Source organism: Heteronotia binoei, chromosome 16 (assembly GCF_032191835.1).
Source record: "Heteronotia binoei isolate CCM8104 ecotype False Entrance Well chromosome 16, APGP_CSIRO_Hbin_v1, whole genome shotgun sequence".
Taxonomy (NCBI): Eukaryota; Metazoa; Chordata; class Lepidosauria; order Squamata; family Gekkonidae; genus Heteronotia; species Heteronotia binoei.
Genome location: NC_083238.1, coordinates 28,086,185 through 28,105,573, shown reverse-complemented (window position 1 = coordinate 28,105,573; position 19,389 = coordinate 28,086,185). Strand labels below are relative to the sequence as shown.

Below are 19,389 nucleotides of genomic sequence, written 5' to 3'. Positions count from 1 at the left end.
CCTGTTTGCCTGGACCCTTTTTAGTTGGAGATGCCGGGGTTTGAATCTGGGGCCTTCTGCTTACCAAGCAGATGCTCTACCACTGGGCCACCATCCTTTTTCTCCCCAGGACTCACCATCCTTTTTCTCCCTCCTTAATCCTGTCAGATAATTTTCAGTCAGACTGGGTTTCAACACTCTAATTATCATCACTGGGCCAAAGAGTCTTTATCTTAGCCTGGTTTAATGCTCTCCCTTCTGTCCCCCTCAAGGGGAGATATGCTCAAATTCTGTATATATACTGCTTCTGCCCATGCCAGTCAACTCTGGCAGAGACAATTGAACATGTGTTCCTACAATGCCATTTTTATCAAAAGATTTGGAAAAAATATATATTGCCTCAATTATAGCACCTCACCCAGGTAGAACAAACCAATTCAACTTTGCCTTTTTCCTAGCAGACTGTTGTAAAGAAACTACTGCCAAGGTGACAAGATTTTTTGCTTTGACTATTTTTATTAGGCATAGAGAAATTTTTTTAACTTAATCCAATTTTAATTATTTTATACATTTTAAAAGTCTGTGCATTTAATAATTGCTTGTTTTAACCACACATGTCTGGATGTAATCATTGGGTTGGGTATATCATATACTTGTCTTGATTTTGATCTTGGATCATTAAATAAATGAACGAAATGAAGTTCTACTCAGACTCCTTCTCAGGTCTATTGAATGGAGCTTCTTATTCAGAAAGCATTTTTAGGATTCCATTGCAAATCATACATTGATAATGAAGATTACTTTACGACCAACAAATATTTTGAGTTAAATATCTTAGTTGAACTCTGCCTTATTTTTGAAAATGATTGCTATTAGGAGACAAAGCCCCAATACTCTGTTTTACTCAGCATGACAAATACTACATTTGGGGAGGGGCTGTAGCTCAGTGCAGAGCATCTGCTTGGCATGCAGAAGATCCCAGGTTCAATCTCTGGCATCCCCAGTTAAAGGATCAGGTGGTAGGTGATGTGAAAGACCTCTGCCTAAGACCCAGCAGAACCACTGCCAATCCTGGTAGACAACATTGACCTTGATGGACTGATGGACTGATTTGGTACAAGGCAGTTCCAAGACTGAGATTTCATGATTCTTTCCCAAGTAAGCATATTTCTATCTTAACAGTCCAGCTCAACTATAGCAAATGTTATGCAGTATAACTATACATTTGTTTTTTTCAAAGTCTTGTTCTTTTCTCCCTAATGTCTCAAGTAGTATCAGACATACTTACAAATTCAAATCTGTTCCATTTTAAGGTTGCCAAGTCCTTGTGACTCACCGGCAGTGTGTGGGAGGGAGAATTCTTGGAGTGGGTTGAGGTTCTGCCCCCAAACAGCAACATCCTCATGCAACATCACCGATGCAATGATGTCTTGTGGGAGTGATGTCATCACATTGGGGATGTCACACAGTTTGAGGTTTGAGGACAAAACCTTATGGTAAAATTGCCTTCAAACCATAAGCTTTGCCCTCAAACCAAAGCATCACCATGCAATGTCCCTGACATGATGATGTCACTTTCACATGACATCATTGTGTTGGTGACGTTGCGGTTTGAGGCCAGAGTTTGCTCTGACAACCATTTGGTTGGCACAAGGCAGAAGCCCTCAAAGTTGGGGGATCCCCTTCCCCTGCTTGGGGAATGGGAACTCTTTTACAGTTACCCCCCTTTCCCACCCCCAAGGAACTGAGGAACAGAAGAAAGAATGGCCTTCACACAGCGATAGTCTAGGAATTTCCTTTATTCTCTATATTCAAGAACACAGAGACTAGGGGAGGCAGCCTAGAGCATCTCCCCAAAGGGATGTCACATTGCACTAGGCTTCCCAACCCCCCCCCCCCCCCCGCCCTGCCGGGGGACCCCTGGATTAGCAGCCTCCTGCCCCGCTCTCCAAAAATCTGGAAGCGGGGGTGGGGAAACGGTGCTGTGTCTCTTTCCCTGGCTGCCTCCCTCCCTTGCAGGCTTCAGGCTTCTCCCTTCCTCCGGGTCACAAAGACCCGCCCACATCCGGCCTGCTATTCGCTCCAGTCCTGCCTCCCTTCGCAAGGTGCATGCTGGGACTCGTAGCCCTTGCGTCCTCTCCGGCTGCCACAGGCGTCTCCTCAGGGAGTCTGGCCGGCGGAGGGGGGGGAGCTCTGCCCCCAGAAGATCATGTGCGTTTCTACCTCCGGAGGCTTCAGTCGCTGATTGAAAGGCTTCCTCTTGGGATGGGGTGTCTGTGTTACTTTGAAGAAGTTGGCAGCAACTCGTGAGTAGAGAGGCCAATCCCCCTTCAGTGTTGCCAGAAATGGGGGGAGGGGAGTCTGCTGAGCACTTCATAATTCTCTATGTGGAGATCTATTCTCATAGGGTATAATGGGGAATTGATCTGGAGGTTTCGGGGGCTCTGGGGGTGCTGTTTTTTAAGGTAGAGGCACCAAATTTTCAGTATAGTATCTAGTGACTCTCCCCAAAGTATCCCCCAAGTTTCAAAATGATTGGACCATGGGGTCCAATTCTATGAGCCCCAAAAGAAGGTGCCCCTATCCTTCATTATTTCCTATGGAAGGAAGACATTTAAAAAGGTGTGCGTTCCCTTTAAATGTGATGGCCAGAACTCCCTTGGAGTTCAATTATGCTTGTCACACCCTTGTTCCTGGCTCCACCCCGATGTACCCTGGCTCCACCCCCAAAGTCCCCAGATATTTCTTGAATTGGACTTGGCAACCCTACATCACACCCTCTTCAAACGCCATTTGCCCCAGATACCACCCTCAATATTTCCTGCTGTTTACTAAGGCAGCATTGGGAACACTGGTTCCAAAGGAGGAAGATTCTGGCTTTACTTTCTGAAGCACAAACCTCCATCCTATACATCTTCCACATTTAAATAACAAGGATGAATCTGTGTGTAAGTATGCAAATCCCATTGGAATTAAGGCATTCTATACAACCCTGATTAAAAACAGAACTGCAACCTCAGCTATTAAAATGTATATTTAGATGTTGTAATGCAGAAGAAAACCTAGCTAATATCATTTGAAATTAATAAAATTCTACAAATGCACCAAATGAACTATGAAAGTGTAGAGTATGGTGACATCACCAAGTTGCTGCACTGAAAAATTACAGTTATAATAAAAAGGCTGACAGCCATCATAATTTTGAGACCCCTCACACCCAATCCTATGCATGTTTAAGCAAAAGTAAGCCCCAGTTACGTCAATGGGACTTACCCTAAGTAACTGCAGTTAATTTTATGCACTTAAATGCATTAGAGGTACCTAATGGGCCAAACTGTCTAAAGGAACCCTACTGCGTCAGGTAATAAAAGATGGCTTAAATTAATTCTTCCACTCAATCTATTGCTGTTACTACCTGAAAATGTCAAAACAAAGCCCGTCAATCAAGAATTCTCTACAGATATTTGCCTCTTTCTTTATTAGTGCCAGTAATTAACTTTTTGAGCTTCTGGCTCCATGGTGAAAGGTTTCTTTTTGTCTTTTTATTCAATATTTCTTCTATAAACATGCATTAAAAGGCAAGAGAATACAGAGAATGAACATAGAGAATGAACTTAGTATTCAAGTTGGAAAATAAAGATCAGGAACTAATGAACTCCAATAGAGTTTTCACCTTTTTAAAAAACACCCTTGGCAATAAACCATGAAACAAGACAGTAAATTGCCCTGATTATGTGATATCAGCAAAATTGCTTCTGAAAATGCCTTCCATGAAACATTGCTAGCAAGTTAAGTTAACAGGATACTCCCTGGAGGGGCCTTCTGTTCACTGTGGGCACAATCCCATTGGATACTGCCGTGGTGTATCTCCTCTTTGGTTGATGTATGGAGATTTCACAGCAGCCGTGCCAGACAGATGGCATCTTCTGTCAAAGAAAAAGACTACAGGGGTATCTTAATACCAGTGCACTGCTGCTTTTTCCCTCAAGCCCAAATTAGGGTTGCCAGGTTTGACTCAAGAAATATCTGGGGACTTTCGGGTTAGATCCAGGAGACTTGGGGGGGGGGGTGGAGCTAGGATCAAGGGTGTGACAAACATGACTGAACTCCAAAGGGAGTTCTGGCCACCACATTTAAAGGGACCAAGTTCCTTTCAAATGTCTTCCCTCCATCATCATCATATATCATAATTCTCTTTTGGACATTCCATGCACTCCAGAAACCATTGGCCCATCACAGCAGTCAGAGTCTCCGGCCTCCCATTGGCTGACTCCCCTGCTCCTGCCTACTCAGGCTCAGGAATGCTGAACAAGCTGCCAGAAGCAGTCTTACATCAGAAGCGGCCACATCTCTTAGCTCTTCTCTGTCAACTGGCTTCAGAAAGGGCTGCAGAGCTCCTGTGGCCTCACAAAGTGCCCTATCAACAGCACACACAGACAGCCTCCCAGCACACACAGCTTCAGAAGATCACTGCAATAGCCAGGCAACCTCAGAGGGCATGGCTGTCCCACCTTTACTGTCTTTCACTCCCTCTCTCCCTCTTCTCCTTAGCCTCGCCCCAAGGAGATAGGGAAGCCTCACAGGGTTGTTCAGGTCAAAGGGGGGAGAGAAATGAATAGAATGATGCCCCCCCACACACACAGTTAAGAAAGCCTGTCCTTTTCCTTAGAGGCTGCAGGGTTGGCAACTCCAGGTTAGGAACTTCCAGATGGCAGAAATCAGCTCCCCTTGAGATGTGGGGGGGGGGGGGGGGGATTAATGTCTTCACTTGGGTGGGTCGGAAGACGGGGGGGGGGCACTCACCCAGAGGCCTTTAGTGGTACCTTTCCAGGTTGGTGGGAAATTCCTAAGGGATCACTACAGGCCTCTGAGGGAAAGGCCTTTCCTCCTGGTGAACCACTGTTGCCAATCCCCAGGTGAGAGCTGGAGATCTCTCAGAATTACAACTGCTCTCCAGATACATGGAAGAGATCAGCTCCCCTTGATGAGGGAGGAGGAGTGAATGGGTGGATGGAAAGACAGCAAGGGTGGCAGGCACTTGCCCAGAGCCTCCTTCTAGAGCCCATTGTATTTTTCTTCACAACGGGCCTTATTCCTAGTTTGGAAATAATGAAGGATAGGGGCTCTTTTGGGGCTCGTAGAATTGGACCCCCCAGTCAATCTTTTTGAAACTTGGGGGGGGCGGGGTTGAGGAGAGGCTTTGCTGAAAATCTGGTGGCTTTAACTCAAAACACAGCCTCCAGAGCCCCAGATACCGATGGATCAATTCTCCATTATACCCTATGTGAACTGGTCTCCACAGAGTATAACGGAGTGCCCAGCAGATATTCTCTCCCCCACTTTCTGATGACCCTGAAGTGAGGGGAGGGCCTCCAAACCAGGGGATCCCCTGCCCCCAACTAGGGATTGGCAACCCTAGTTCAAATGTTGAATTATTTTATGACTGCTTTGTCATGACTGAGGCATAGTGAACGGAGTAACATCAGGGCACTTGGTAGCCAATCAGATTTGGCAGCATGATGATATCAGTGGGGTGAGTGAAGCCAACTAAGAGTCAAAGCCTTACTTTTTAAATCGGCCACATAGATCACAGGGTGGGAAGGATGCTATCGCAATAGTGTGCCACCAATTAGATTTGACTAGGTGCAGTTGTCACAATAGATATATGCAATCACTTCAGCAAGAAGGCAGTGTACCCCAGAGTTACAAGTGCACAAGTTTTCTGGGGTTTATTTTCTACCCAGGTGCTTCCCTCTCTCCCTGCCCCACAAGAAAGTAAACTGTGGGTGATACCAGACAGCCAGTTTGGAGCGGCTTGAAGCTGTCCCAGATAAAGCTGGCTGGAAATAGAGTGCCCTGGAGTTTCCGGATAGCGCTCGGCACACGTCCCATCCACAGCTCCCCAGGCACTCTCCAGGTGCTTCCCAGCCTTCCAGACAGCTGGGAGGTGCCTCAGAGGCGCCCCAGTGAAAAGGCCTTTTTGAGCTGGGTGGATCGGCCTAGAAGACGGGGTGCATACAGGACAGAAGCGGGCAGCAGATGTTGCCTCTGGAGGAGTTTTTTTGGGTCGATCTCAGAGGCGTCTCTGAGTCGACCCAAAGTGCTCATCTGTTAGCAGCCTGTAAGTGGTAAATGGCTGCAATTGTTTATAGGTCACAATGTCCTAAGTGGAAAAGGTTCTAAAATCCCTTTTCTCTGAATTCTACCTCAAAAGATACATATGGGCTGCTTACAGATGGGCAGTTAAAGCTGCCCTGAAGATGGCAGGCAGGTGAATTTAAAAAGCACATCTATATGCGCACATCTGCCTGCCGTCCCACCCCTGAGCCATCCCTGGCTTACCGAGAGCCAGCTTGAAAAGGCACCAGTTTGAAAATGGTGCCTTTTCACTGGGGTACCTCCAAGGTGCCTCCCTGACTGTCTGGACAGCTGAGAAGCACCTGGACAGTTCTCTGGAGGATGTGGAAGGGTTGCATGAGTGTTCCAGACGCTCCCCAGGACACCCGCAGCCCTTCCCTCTTCTGCGGGCTGTCAGGATGCTCTCAGGTGCTCCTTTTCTGGCTGGCTCACTTCTGGGTTGGCTTCACGCTGCCCTGAGCCAGCCATCTGTTTGTGGCCATGGTGTAGCCAGTTCATCCCAACAGTGTGTTTTTGTTTTTCAGATATCTGTAGCTTGTAATCTCTTAATGTTTGCCTGGGGTGGAGCTTCTAGTTTCTGAAGTGTTAGTGTTATCTGTTATAGCTATAGCTAGAATAGAATCTCCATTGTTTGCTGCTGAGCAGAGGTGGCTGAGGCTTCTACCCTGACAGGAAATATGAGAGCAGAAGCAATGTTCCCTTGATGGAATCTCTTCATCCCAAACAGCTGTGGGAGTCCCCAGTTATGTTCAAATCCACCTGTTCCTGTGTGAAGGCAGAGAGCATTTTTTTGTTTTTAACAAAAACTGAGCATTCATGCAAAGGGCAGCAAAATTCACGCCTGCCTAGATCTTTTTCTGTTTGCTGCTGTTTGAAGAATTTAATTCCACCACCCCACCCTCCCATGCTCCTCAGTGGGTATTAGTAAGTAAGTTAACTTAGATATCAGGTAGAAGAAAGATGCTGAGGGGAATTAAACTAGCACAAAGTTCATGTATGAGTTCAGAGTTTAGCACCCCTTTGACATTTCAGTTTTAAAATAGGCCATGCTGCCTTTTCATATCTGGGTCCTAGTGGCTAGAAAAGACAAAGGACAAATTCTGCCTCTGTGCACCTGCTCCACAGGGGAGAATTTTAATGACCACTAAAATGTAGATACTTCTTTCCTTCTGTTTAAAATTTGGGATGGAGGCCTACTTTGGGGTCAGGCAGAAATTATTCTCCGGGGCAGTTTAGCCAGGGATCCTGAAGGGTTTTTTTTTGGGGGGGGGGGGTCATCTTCTGGGCATGGATCAGGGTTCACTGGTTGTATGTGAGGGGGAGGTATTTGTGAATTTCCCGCATCATGCAGAAGATTGAACTAGATGACCCTGGAGGTCCCTTCAAACTCTATGATTCTATGTATAATCACAGCTGGGTGGTAGCGGTGGAGGAATTGCAGATGGAAATATGCTTCTACTGAAACCCATGCAAACAGCACCTGAATACAACAACAGCTCCAAACTTATTTTCATTCATTGCTTGCTTTATTGACTTCATTTATACCCCACCATTCTCACAAATGGGGATCCGAAGCAGCTTACATTGCTCTCCTTTCCTCCTTTTTATCATCACAACATCCCGTGAGGTAGGTAAGGCTGAGACTCTGTGACTACCCCATGGTCACGCAATAAGCTTCCATGGCAGGGTGAGGCTTCAAACCTGGGTCACCAGCACTCTAACCCCTCCATCACATTGGCTCACGCAAGTTGAACCCCACAGAAAATTGGGTACACGGAAGGCAAAATAAGAGCTATCTAATTCCTCTAGGCTGTTTCTGCTGCCATGTAAAGTTAGCTGCTTCCTCTTGTGGAGAGAGTTTCCCTCACCCTTAGAACACTTCTGCCTCAGCATGAATGCAGAGAGGAGGACCATGTCACATTGTCAAGGGAGGTTTGATCTGCCCCTAGCCTGCCTCGTTATGTTGCTGGAAGTCAGTGCACAAGCTGACAGCAGCTTTTTAAACTGAAAGCAAGTCAATAGCACCTTACCTCTTTGTCTGGTGGCTGACACTTCATTTCAAATTATTGTATATCAGTGTGACAGGCCTAAATGAGATGAGATTGCAGCTGCCTCCGATGGGTTTAAAGACTATGCAAATGTTTTCTGCTAAGAACTTTTGCCATACATTTATAATCTGTCTGTGTTTAGCTGAAATAATGTCCAAGATTTATATTATACATATGAGAGAGAGAGAAAAAAAAAAGCTGTCAGCATGGCAAACAATGTTATTTAGTAACCTGAAGGCTCATGGTTTTAGTAGAATAAACTAGTTATAAAACAAATTATATTACTGTGACAATTTTACTTTTGTTCTGGTGGGAACTTGATCTCTATTTTTTACTAGTTACTTCCGTTCCAAACTTCCGAATCTTAACAGCATTGTCTATGGAAAGGTAGAATCTTAATGAAGAAAAATAATTGAATAACAGCTTGTTCTATTTAAATTTGAATTAGCAGTACTTGTTGCTGAAAACAGAGCTTGAAAAGTTGGATGCTGGTATTTCTGCAGAACTTATCTTTCCTCCGAATATATTTTCCTCTATTCATGACAGTCCAGGTGGGAATTAACAGAACTCATGTAACACCACAGAGAATTTTTAAAAAGTACTTAAAATAGCCTACGCACCTTCCTTCAATAAAGCAATCTCTGAAGACCGACGCAGCACATGAACTATTGTGGAATGCAGAGCAGCTGCTGTGTTCACTACACAGTCCCTGCGCTGATTGTATCTAAGCTTATTATTGCAAAGCGCAATGGGACGCTGTGGCTATCAAAAGAGCTACTTAAAAGAAAATCCTGTTCTGTTCCATAAATAAAATTGCCAAGTTGCTGTATGGTTCCCTGTAAAACTTTTCTTCATACCTGTGCTGTTGGAGTCTAGGCTACCAATGCATCCCGCTGTGAATTTGTGCAGCGCTTCAGATGTTCTGATGATATTTTATTTGGACTGACTTAATAATTGATTAAATAAAATTAGTGTGCTCCTCTTAGTGGACCTGGCAAAAGCAACCTGTCCAGAGCCTGTGTCCACCATTGTGATGAATGGTTCAGGGATCATCAATTGTGCTGCTTCAACAAACAATGAACATAACAGCTGAGTCCTACCCATGAGTTATACCTGCTCAGTGGAGGGATCAGATTACGAAATCTTCATGTGCTGCCCAACTCATGGCAGTATTGTACCTTTGTTGCATCAAAGTTACACTACGCTGTCATCAGGGGTGGAGTTCTAGCAGGAGCTCCTTTGCATATTAGCCTTGTAAGCTCTTGGAGGATTGGCTACATCGGGGGTGTGTGGCCTAATATGCAAAGGAACTCCTGCTAGAATTGTCACTACACTGTAGGTAATGTAGTGTTGAATCTTAAATCAAGTGACACCCTTCTAAGCTCATAGACTTCAATGGACTTAGAACTGTACCACTGTGCTGTGGATTGCACTGGTAAATTACCTTTTTCCAATCTACAGTAGGGGACGTTATGGAAGGGAAATTAAAATAAAAAGTTAAAAAAAATTACATCACATCACACATAGCATCACACATACCCAGTGCAAGGCAAAAATGGACAGAGTAGGTAGTGGGGAAGAAATGAGGCTTAATTTGAATCCTATGATCACTCAGACATCACCCCATGATCACCCCAGGCACTGATGTAGCTTTCAGTCCACAAAAGAGATGTTATAAATTAAACCAGTGCCATTCACATCAACAGAGACCTTGGCACCTTGTCTCTCCCTCTCTTGAAAATACAGTGGAAGACAAGATCCCCAAAGACAACTTAGGCACACCAGAATCAGTCAGAACTCCAGCCAGGTAAGACACTTATATGTATAATGGAATGCTGTATCACTCTGTCCTTAAGTCTAGGGGAGTAGGACATGTTTTGTGGCCCAAGTGTCAAAATATGCAACATTCACCTGTGATGTTCTGGCAAACAAAATGGAAGATAAGCAAGTGGGAGTTGTACTTGGTCAGACACTTTTGAAGCAAGCCAAGCCCTGGCAGCTGCCAGCATCCCAGGGATTCACCTTGGACTCAGCTGGTGGCTGTGTAGATCTGGAAGGTGATAGTGGGCACAAGCCATGCCTGCTGCCTTCTCCCACACTGCTGGCCACAGCAGTGCTGCTAGTGTCTAGGCTGTTTTGGGTGGCTATCAGGCCCCGGAAGTCAGGAAAAATGGCCTGGTGTACCTCTATCATGTGTACCAAGGATTGCCTATCCATGGTCTATAGAGCTAAGTACATGTGGGAATTTGATCATGGGAAATCTGGTGAAAGGAATAAACAACAAACTGAGAAAGAAGGTAACTAAGCAGGAACAGCATATTACTCATGCTTCTCAACACCCTTACTCTGTTTCAGGATACTTTGGCATCTAGGGATACATGGACAACTTATTCCTTACATGTAAACATGTCATGTCATGTCTCTTAAGTATGACTCCCAAATGCTGTCCATTAATAATTTCTCCTAACATCTTCAGGAGCTCAATGGGCATGCAGAGGACTCAAACAACTATAACCATAGAGAGTAATCAACTCTTAGCAATAGAGGGAAACTACTGACTTAACTGCCCTTTCACCACTCAACACATTGTAGCAGTGCTAGTGCCTTGATGGAAGACATCAGATTTGACAAGTAGCAATTCTGTGTCTCTAAAGCGGCAAGACACTCCATGCAGCTAAAAAAAAAAGGTACTTTCTATTAAACAATGATTTCATCTTGCACAACACCTTGTTCAAAATTTACTCTCAGGAGCTCAACGACAAGTTAATCTGGGCAAGTGACGATTTTCTCATTACTCTTCCCACTATTGAGTACCACCATGACAGTGTTGAATGATACTCTTAATTGGGATTCTTTTTCTCATCATCCTCCCCCACACTTCATACCTCTGCAATGACTGGTAGGTAGAAACAAGTATACAACAAGGAGCCTTGTCATCTGAATTGATGTCTCTGCCACCGGTGTCTGGGTACAGAGTCCAGAGAACATGTGTACAAGTGGAAAGCAAACAGAATAGATGTATTTTCCTAGGAGGAATAAAAATAGGAAGCACTTCTGATTCTTGTCAACCCATGGCCCAGTTCTTACCTTCTTGCCTCCAGCTGCAGGTGATTCAAAACGGCTCCTCAGATCTTCCAAGGGAATATCAAAGCGTTCAGTCCTATAACGGTTGCCTGGAGGTTCTTCCTTGTACACCTCAACCTGGGGGTTATTCTTTACAGGAGCTTTGTTCATGATGCTGACACTGCTGGAGAAACTTATTGGAAGGACAGTTCTGGGTGCTGATTCCCTGCTATCCTCTTGTCAATAAAGATTTTCTGCTGTTCTCCACTGAGCAAGGCTGTAGGGGACAGTAACTTTTCTTGCAGCTGGGGAATCACCATTAGCTTTTTCTTATTTGGATCTTGCTATCATCAGTGGTACTGCATAGCAGTGGAGTTGCATGACTCCAGGGAACAATTCTCCGTGCATAACCAATATCCCAGTTCTGTTGAAGCGGAAGAAGGCCTATCTGAAGTGAATATTTGGTCAGTTCAGGAATTCACTGAAAAAGCAACAAAAAGAGAGAGTCAAAATGTATTATTTATCATATTTTTTCTAGCCCTCCCTCCCCTGACCAGCAAGACTCAGGGCTGGTTAGACAATATAATAAAACAATACGTACAATAATTAAAAGCATAAATACAACAGTCACTAAAACCCAATTTAACATGAAATTACTAGACAACCAGATGGCTGTCAATGGTACAAGATGATACATCTGCTCCCAGATAAGCTCCACGTGTATGGGAATAGATGATAAATGATACTGAAGAAGGTGGATGGGCTGGAGACAAGCCAGAATAGGATAGGGCAGGGGTGGCCAATGGTAGCTCTCCAGATGTTTTTTGCCTACAACTCCCAACAGCCCCAGTCATTGGCCATGCCGGCTGGGGCTGATGGGATTTGTAGGCAAAAAAACATCTGGAGAGCTACCGTTGGCCACCCCTGGGATAGGGCAACAAAGAGAGGTGGTGGTGAGGAAGCCAGTACAAATCAATCTCCACTGCCTCAGCCATACGCCTGGTGAAACATCTCCATTTTATAGGCCCCATGAAACTGCATGAAGTCCCACAGGCCCTGGATCTCACTTGGGAGAATGTTCCACCAGGCTGGCACCAGAGTTGAAAAACCTCAGGCTCTAGTTGATGTTGATCCATAGAGTATAAGGCTCATTGAGGGACATATTGGGAGGCAGTCCTGAAGGTATGTTGGTCCCAGACTGCAGAGGGCTTTAAAGGTCAAAATCAGAACCTTAAATTTGATCTGATTTTCAAATGGGAGCCAGTGCAGCTGGTAGAGCACCAGTTGTATGTGGGCTCTTAATGGTGTTCCTATGAAAACATGCTCCACCACATTCTGGACTGGCTGAAGTTTCCAGGTCAGTCTCAAGGGCAGCCCTGTGTATAGAAAGTTACAGTAGTCCAGTCTGGAGGTGGTCACTGCATGGATCATTGTGGCTAAGTTGTGGGGAGCAGTGTTCCCTCTAAGTTGAGTTAGTGTGAGCAAGCTCACAGATTTTTAGCCTCCAGCTCACAGGTTTTTGTCTTAGCTCAGGAAGGATGACCCCAGAGCACACTAATTTATGCAATAGCTCACAGCTTTAATGCCACTAGCTCACAAAGTAGAATTTTTGCTCATAAGACTCTGCAGCTTAGAGGGAACATTGGTGGGGAGAAAGGTAGGGAGTCAGTTGCCTGACCTGACAAAGGTGGAAAAATGCTTATCTGGCAAAATTTGTGATTTGAGCCTCTATGGATAAGGAGGCATCCAAAATCACCCAAACTACTGGTGTTGGTGTTAAGAACACCCCATCAAGAGCTGGGAGTTGTATCCCTAGTCTCATCTCCCCTTAGCCCAGGTGCAGGATGGATTTATTCTCATTCAGCTCTGTTTTAACCTACCAACCACAGCCTCCAAACTTTTACCCAGAATATCTGGGACGGCATCTGGCTGACCATCCATCAACAGATACAGGTGGGTGTCATCAGCATATTGGTGACAACTCAGCCCAAAGTTCCAGACCAACTGGGCAAGGAGGCACATATAAATGTTAAATAGCTTGGGAGAGAGAATCGCCCCTTGTGGGATACTGCATACCAAAGGATAACACAGCAAAATCTTCTCTCCAAGTGCCCTCCTCTGTCCCTGGCCACACACCCCTGACATCACGGGAAGGTGTACTAAATTATAACAGCTCACCGTCTGCCTTAAAATGCTTCTTGAATTATAACTGTCATAATAAAGCCTTAGTCCCAGCATACTTTTAAAATTGCTTTCTCCTACGTGGCTACAGTGGCACAATGAAGATTTCCATCTGTCTGCTTTATATGTTTTGGTTATTTTCCCATTTTTTGTGAAGGAAAAATATTAGAAAGTTTATCAAAATTTTGGCAAAATTCTCACAGGGGGTTTGAACAATGGAGCCCAGAAGCAAGTATTTGGGCGGGGGTAAGAAAGAAAGAACACAATGAAATTTGGAGATTCTGGAGCTCCGCTCCTTTTGAGCGCCTGCCCAAAATGAAGCCTGGGTCTCACCACTGCTTCCTTTGAAGTCCTCAGGAAAGTCCCTGAACTCAGGGACAAGTTGATAATATCTGCCAGGGGGATCTGTGTTTCATCAATGCTGACTTTCACCAGCCATGATGGACATGGGTCCAGGAGGCAAGTGGTGGGCTTCACAGAACCCAGGATCCTGTCAACTTCATCCTGGGAGAGTTGACTGAAGTGGTCTATTACTGGGCCTGAAGATGACCAGGGAGTCATCAATAGTGGCTGGCAGGTCTTGGTGGAGCAACAAGATTTTACCTGCAAGATAGCTGATGAAAGCCTTACTACTAATTACCAATTTGCTAACTTTTTGAGCTTCCTGTGGAAGGGAATTTAATGATCTAATTAGTCTAAATAACTGAGCTGGGCGAGAGCTAGCAGGCACAATGGAAGTTGCATAGAATTCCTTTTTTGCAGCTTACACTGCCATCTCCTAGGATTTCATAAACATCCTGTAAGATGTTCTTGAAGCTTAATCATGAGTCCACTGCCACACTCACTCTAGCTGTTTCAATGGCTGTTTCATCCTCCATAGCTCCACAGTATACCAAGGGGCTAGTTTGGGACAGGGACAGGCACACTGAGTCAATGCCAGTGAGGGAGATTTAAGATAATGATCGCGTTCTCTTGCATTGTAAATTTTATGGTGATCTTTGTGTTGTTTTTCTAAAGCCTTTTCTGCAGCCTTTAGAGGATCGATGGGATGATTGTAAGGCCTTCTGACTTTTAGCCTCAAATAAGTGCGAAATCACTGAATTTGTAGCAAAAATTCCTTTACTATGCTTCTAGGAGGAGATGTTCCTTTTGTCCATAGATTCTACTGCAATTCATTTGATTTGTGCTGTTATGCCAATAAAGGTTGTTATGATGATGAGTCAATGCCAGTGTCCTGGAGGAAAGACTGAGTATCACTGCCCTCCAAAGTCCTTTTGTCTGGGATTGATGGAGGACCAAAAAACACTGGAAGAGCAACTCTTTCACCCTCCCTCACCCAGGACTTGGTCATGCTTGCCAGGTTCACTTTCTGTATTGCAAAATGATTTTGCAAAAGTTGTGGTCTTATTGTTGATTGATGTGGCATTGCAGAACATCAGAAAGGGTATTTTCCTAGCCCCTCTATCAACATATCTTGGGAGTATGGATATCCCATGAGAGTATGGATATCAGAGTATCCATATGGAAGTATGGATTTCAGACTCACCAGTGCTAACGATTTCAGCCCGTGGGTTTTGCAGATGTTCAGTGATCTCTCCTGGATGACTTTCTCTTCTCATCCTGAAAAGTAAAATTGCATATATTCATTTGGATATTTTATCCCATGGGTAGGAGTTCTTGCAAAGGATCAGTGCATTCTTAAGAAAACTTTCCTAGAAGTAAACCCATTAATGGACCAGAATTTTGAGTAGACTTGCTAAGGATTGCTCATTAGATCTAGCAACAATATTAGCAACTTCAGAGAGTTTCCATTTTTGAGAAAATACAAACAAAAAAAGGATTTTCAGTGCAATCCTAGGCAGAGTTACACTCTTCAGAAGTCATTGGCTTCAATGGATTTAGACGGGTGTACCGTAATTCTCCTTTCTATTATAGAACAGAGCTGCAGAGGATAACTGTCAAGCTTGAAAGTCAAGGAGCTAGAAATTCTTTCATTGTTAGTTAAAATGGTTTCAATAATAAGATGTTTTAACAGAAATTCAGTTTAGCCCATTTCTAATATGTTCTGCACTGGAACCATCTGTTCTTATAAATGTATTTCCGGTAACAATATGAAAATATAGTTATCTACAGAATGGTTATATTACCCATTAAGTCAACAAAACTGGTTATAGAGATATTGTCTTCAGCCGATAAATAACCGTATACATTTCACAGGCTTTGCTGGTACAGTCTAACTGAACAGTTTTAAGCTGACACTGTTTGATCTCACTGATGTGAAATGTTGAATACCCTTCCACATATGACTGGCCAGTGGGAAATCTTTGCAAAGAAGCACTTCCCTCTGCAGTCCTTGCAGGCTGTAGTTGCATGCATACTTTTTCATCCATGAAAATCAGACTGTGGGTGTTTTCCCACAGAGCTTACCTCGGAGCAACGACCCTCTTCACCGCGCAGCGTCTGCGCGGATTTCCCACCAACTGCTCCGCATAACCAGGAAGAGCCGCGGCTTTTGCGTCACTAACATAAACTGGTTTTTAGCGGTTTACATCTGCGACGCAAAAGGTCCGGCAGTTCCTGGTTATGAGGAGCAGTTGGTGGGAAATTCGCGCAGACGCTGCGCGGTGAAGAGGGACGTCGCTCCGAGGTAAGCTCTGTAGGAAAACGCCCAGTGTCCGCATGCCTGAAAATGTGTAGTAGTTTAAGAACAATGAGGAAGGGAGAACGTATCAGGGCTTGGTCAGCAAACTATCCCCACTTTCCCTCTTTAGTTTATGGCAACTGTAACATAAGTCTTTAATTTTGTGAATCTGGCAATGAACAAGATAGGATCTCCATTACACAAATAAGGGCAGGATGCAATCCCTTTCTAGAACAGTAGGGATGTTTTTCCTTCTCTGTAAGCTGAGCTACTCTGGAATGGTAGCTTTCCATGAGAAATAGAACTAAGTGGAAATAGTAGTGTTTCCAAGGAGAGAACTAGCGGAAACCAAAGCAGGAAACTAGTCGATGGGTAGTGCCAAAGACTGACCACTCCCTTCTCTAGGATGCTGAAAGTGGGTTTGTAAGAGCAGAGGCAGCGTCAGGACAGGATAAACTACATTTCTTCTCCTGTGATATCTGCAAGCTACAGGCTTTACTGGAGGAGATATAGGGTTGCCAACCTTTAGGTGAGGCCTTGAGATCTCCCAAAATTACAACGAATCTGTAAAGTTCAGGTATCACTTGCCCCGGAGGAAAGAGCAGCTTTGGCAAGTCGATTCTAACATCCCTCCCCAGCCTCCACCCGCAAATCTCCAGGAATTTCCCAAGCTGGAGTTGACAACACGAAGAGGTGGCTGTTAACCTTATCACAGGACAAAGGAGTTGGGGTCAAATTGCATGTTCTGAGGGACTTTAAGAGATGTGGAATGACAATATGGCAGACCCAATGCTTTATTTCAGGTTGAGGCATAAAATCCAAGGGAAACGTGTACCTTGCCATACCATTTCCCACCCCCTCCTACTGAGCTGGGCAGGGACCCCACCCCAGAGACATGCACAGCAGGAAGGCAACCGGGACAAGGGGTGGAGGGGAAGAAGAACCGGAGTTGGGCTGTTTCAACGAGGTGTCTGAGTTGGGGCGGAAGCGTCTAGCTGGGATGCTCGAGCATGTCACCATCGAGAGGGCAGTGCTAGAAAAGGTGCCTGAATCTCTGAACAAGGCAAGGGCCCTGGGCTTACCTGCATTCTGCCACCCACTCCAGAGACAGGCCTTCCTGCTTCCCTTCCCTCGTGGCTCTAAAAGCTCAGGCTCAGCTTGGGCACAGCTCTCCAGTGGGGCCAGCTCCCCTGGCCAAACGTATGTGTGAATGCAACAGAATCGATCCTTCCCCATGGCTAAATCCTTGCCCATCCCAACTACTGGAGGGTCAGCATGAGAGGCTAGCGCCACTTCTGGTAGCGCTCACGAAGGTCTCGAGGACATCCAAAGTCAAGTGTACAAAAAGTCTGTCTCCCTTCTGCCACAGGGGGTCCTTCCCAGAGCTGCCAGGGGAAAGACTGAGGGGCCCAAGGTGTTCTGAACTCACTTCCTGTCTGTAACACAGATGGCAGTCTCAGTGCAGAAGTCTTGGGGGTGGGGGAAGGGGGCTTTGTGCCCCTTTCCTGCAGCTCCCCCTCTCCCCAAAATCTTGTCCGCGGGCTCCTTTGCCTTGCACTTTGCCCCAGGCGAGCAACAATACAGCCGGCTGGCGTGAGAGAAAGCAAGGAAGAAGGTCGGCTGGCAACGGCCACAGCCGGGGAGAATCTCCCACACCAGGGATGAGTAACTGCAGCCCCTCCCCACTGCTGGCTGGGGTGCCCCCAGTTTGGGGCAGCCACCCACGTCCTCAGCCCCAGCTGACCAGCATGGGGCCTCCTGTTCCATAGCAACGCCCCCTCCTACTCGCGTGATCTCCTCCAAACCGGGTCAGAATTAGCAGCAGGCAAACCAGGCCCCAAAAGCCCCATCTCCCCAAAGACCAGGAGTGGGTAGCAGACCTTTTTGTGTGTATGTGTGACTGACTCAGATTTGTGCTTGCTGAAACAGAGATTTGTAGGGCCGTTGAAAAAAAGCCCACCATTTTCATCACGACAGGATCTTCCTGGAGGGCTTTTTTAACCTCCTTGATGGTATAAACAGTCTCTTCACTCTGCGCTAAGCCCCAAATCCTCTGAAGTCAGTGGGGAGGGTCTCAGCTGTCATAATGATGCCATGATGTTGCACTGACATAGAGATGGCGGGGAGGGATTTTATGCAGGCTGGGCCAGTTTATTTGAACACATGCTGTGTAAATTCTTTTCTCATTTAGCTGTGAGTAAATACATTTCATTCAGTAAATCAAGGCAAATAGGCAGGGCAAATGAAATTGAGCAAACATAGGCTCATTCTGCTTTGATAACAGCTTTGTAGATTTCTTCCCCCCTCCACTGTGCTGATCTTCTCTGGGCCATATGAACAGTTGAATCAAGCACACTTAGCAGAGCAAGAAAGTTAATGTGTGTGGATTTTTTGCTGCAGATCTAGTGCAGATATCGCTGAACTGAAGATTGTTTCCCTCGTCCAGAGAAGTTATTTATAGATTTCTTGTTTAATAACTGAAATGTTTCACTTCTTATAACAGGCTTATAAAATAAAGACGCAGAGGAGATTAGGGTACCATTCCTGTTGCTTTAAACCTTGCGGAACAGAACTCCCTGTTTTTATAAAGACATTATCTAGGCTATACAGGATCCTATTAAATATGGCCTATAAGAAGAAGAAGAAGAAGATATTGGATTTCTATCCCGCCCTCCACTCCGAAGAGTCTCAGAGCAACTCACAATCTCCTTTACCTTCCTCCCCCACAACAGACACCCTGTGAGGTGGGTGGGGCTGGAGAGGGCTCTCACAGCAGCTGCCCTTTCAAGGACAACCTCTGCCAGAGCTATGGCTGACCCAAGGCCATCTCAGCAGGTGCAAGTGGAGGAGTGGGGAATCAAACCTGGTTCTCCCAGATAAGAGTCCGCACACTTAACCACTACACCAAACTGGCTCTATTAGGGCCATCAACTTGTGTGTTCACTGTCCTCTGGAAGGTACACTAATAGTTCCCTAGAAGTGGGGAAGATGTCATTTATGGGAGTGATCCCATGCTCAGTATGGATGGGGGGGAGGCAGGGAGTTACTAGTTTTTCAGCTAGAAGTCCAAGAAGAAATACTGCAGGCTGGGTGGTTTTTTTTCCGCCCAAAGCCGTGAAAACGGAAGGCTTTGAATGCTATTTCCTCAACATGCCCCAAGGGCTGAACTTTTAAGGCAGACCCATTATACCATAATTAATGACGCCAGGAGTCACCAAAGGGGGCGATGAGGTGGTAGAGTAAAATTCAACTAATTGCCTCACAAGTTAAGTATGTAATTTGGCTACTTCATATTTTTGAAGTTGCCAGCAGCAGCGTTACTGTCTATCAGGACACGAG

The 19,389-nt window shown here is 45.4% G+C and overlaps 1 protein-coding gene across 1 annotated transcript in view; it reads right to left on the bottom strand.

Annotated features, from left to right (window-relative positions):
* The window catches only part of XIRP2 (xin actin binding repeat containing 2), a 202,390-nt gene extending 190,991 nt beyond the window's left edge, over positions 1-11,399 (bottom strand). The window contains exon 1 of the mRNA XM_060257011.1: positions 11,253-11,399. Coding sequence (XP_060112994.1) covers positions 11,253-11,399 — 147 coding nt within the window. The remainder of the gene's footprint in view (positions 1-11,252) is intronic.
* Positions 11,400-19,389: the final 7,990 nt, after the last annotated feature.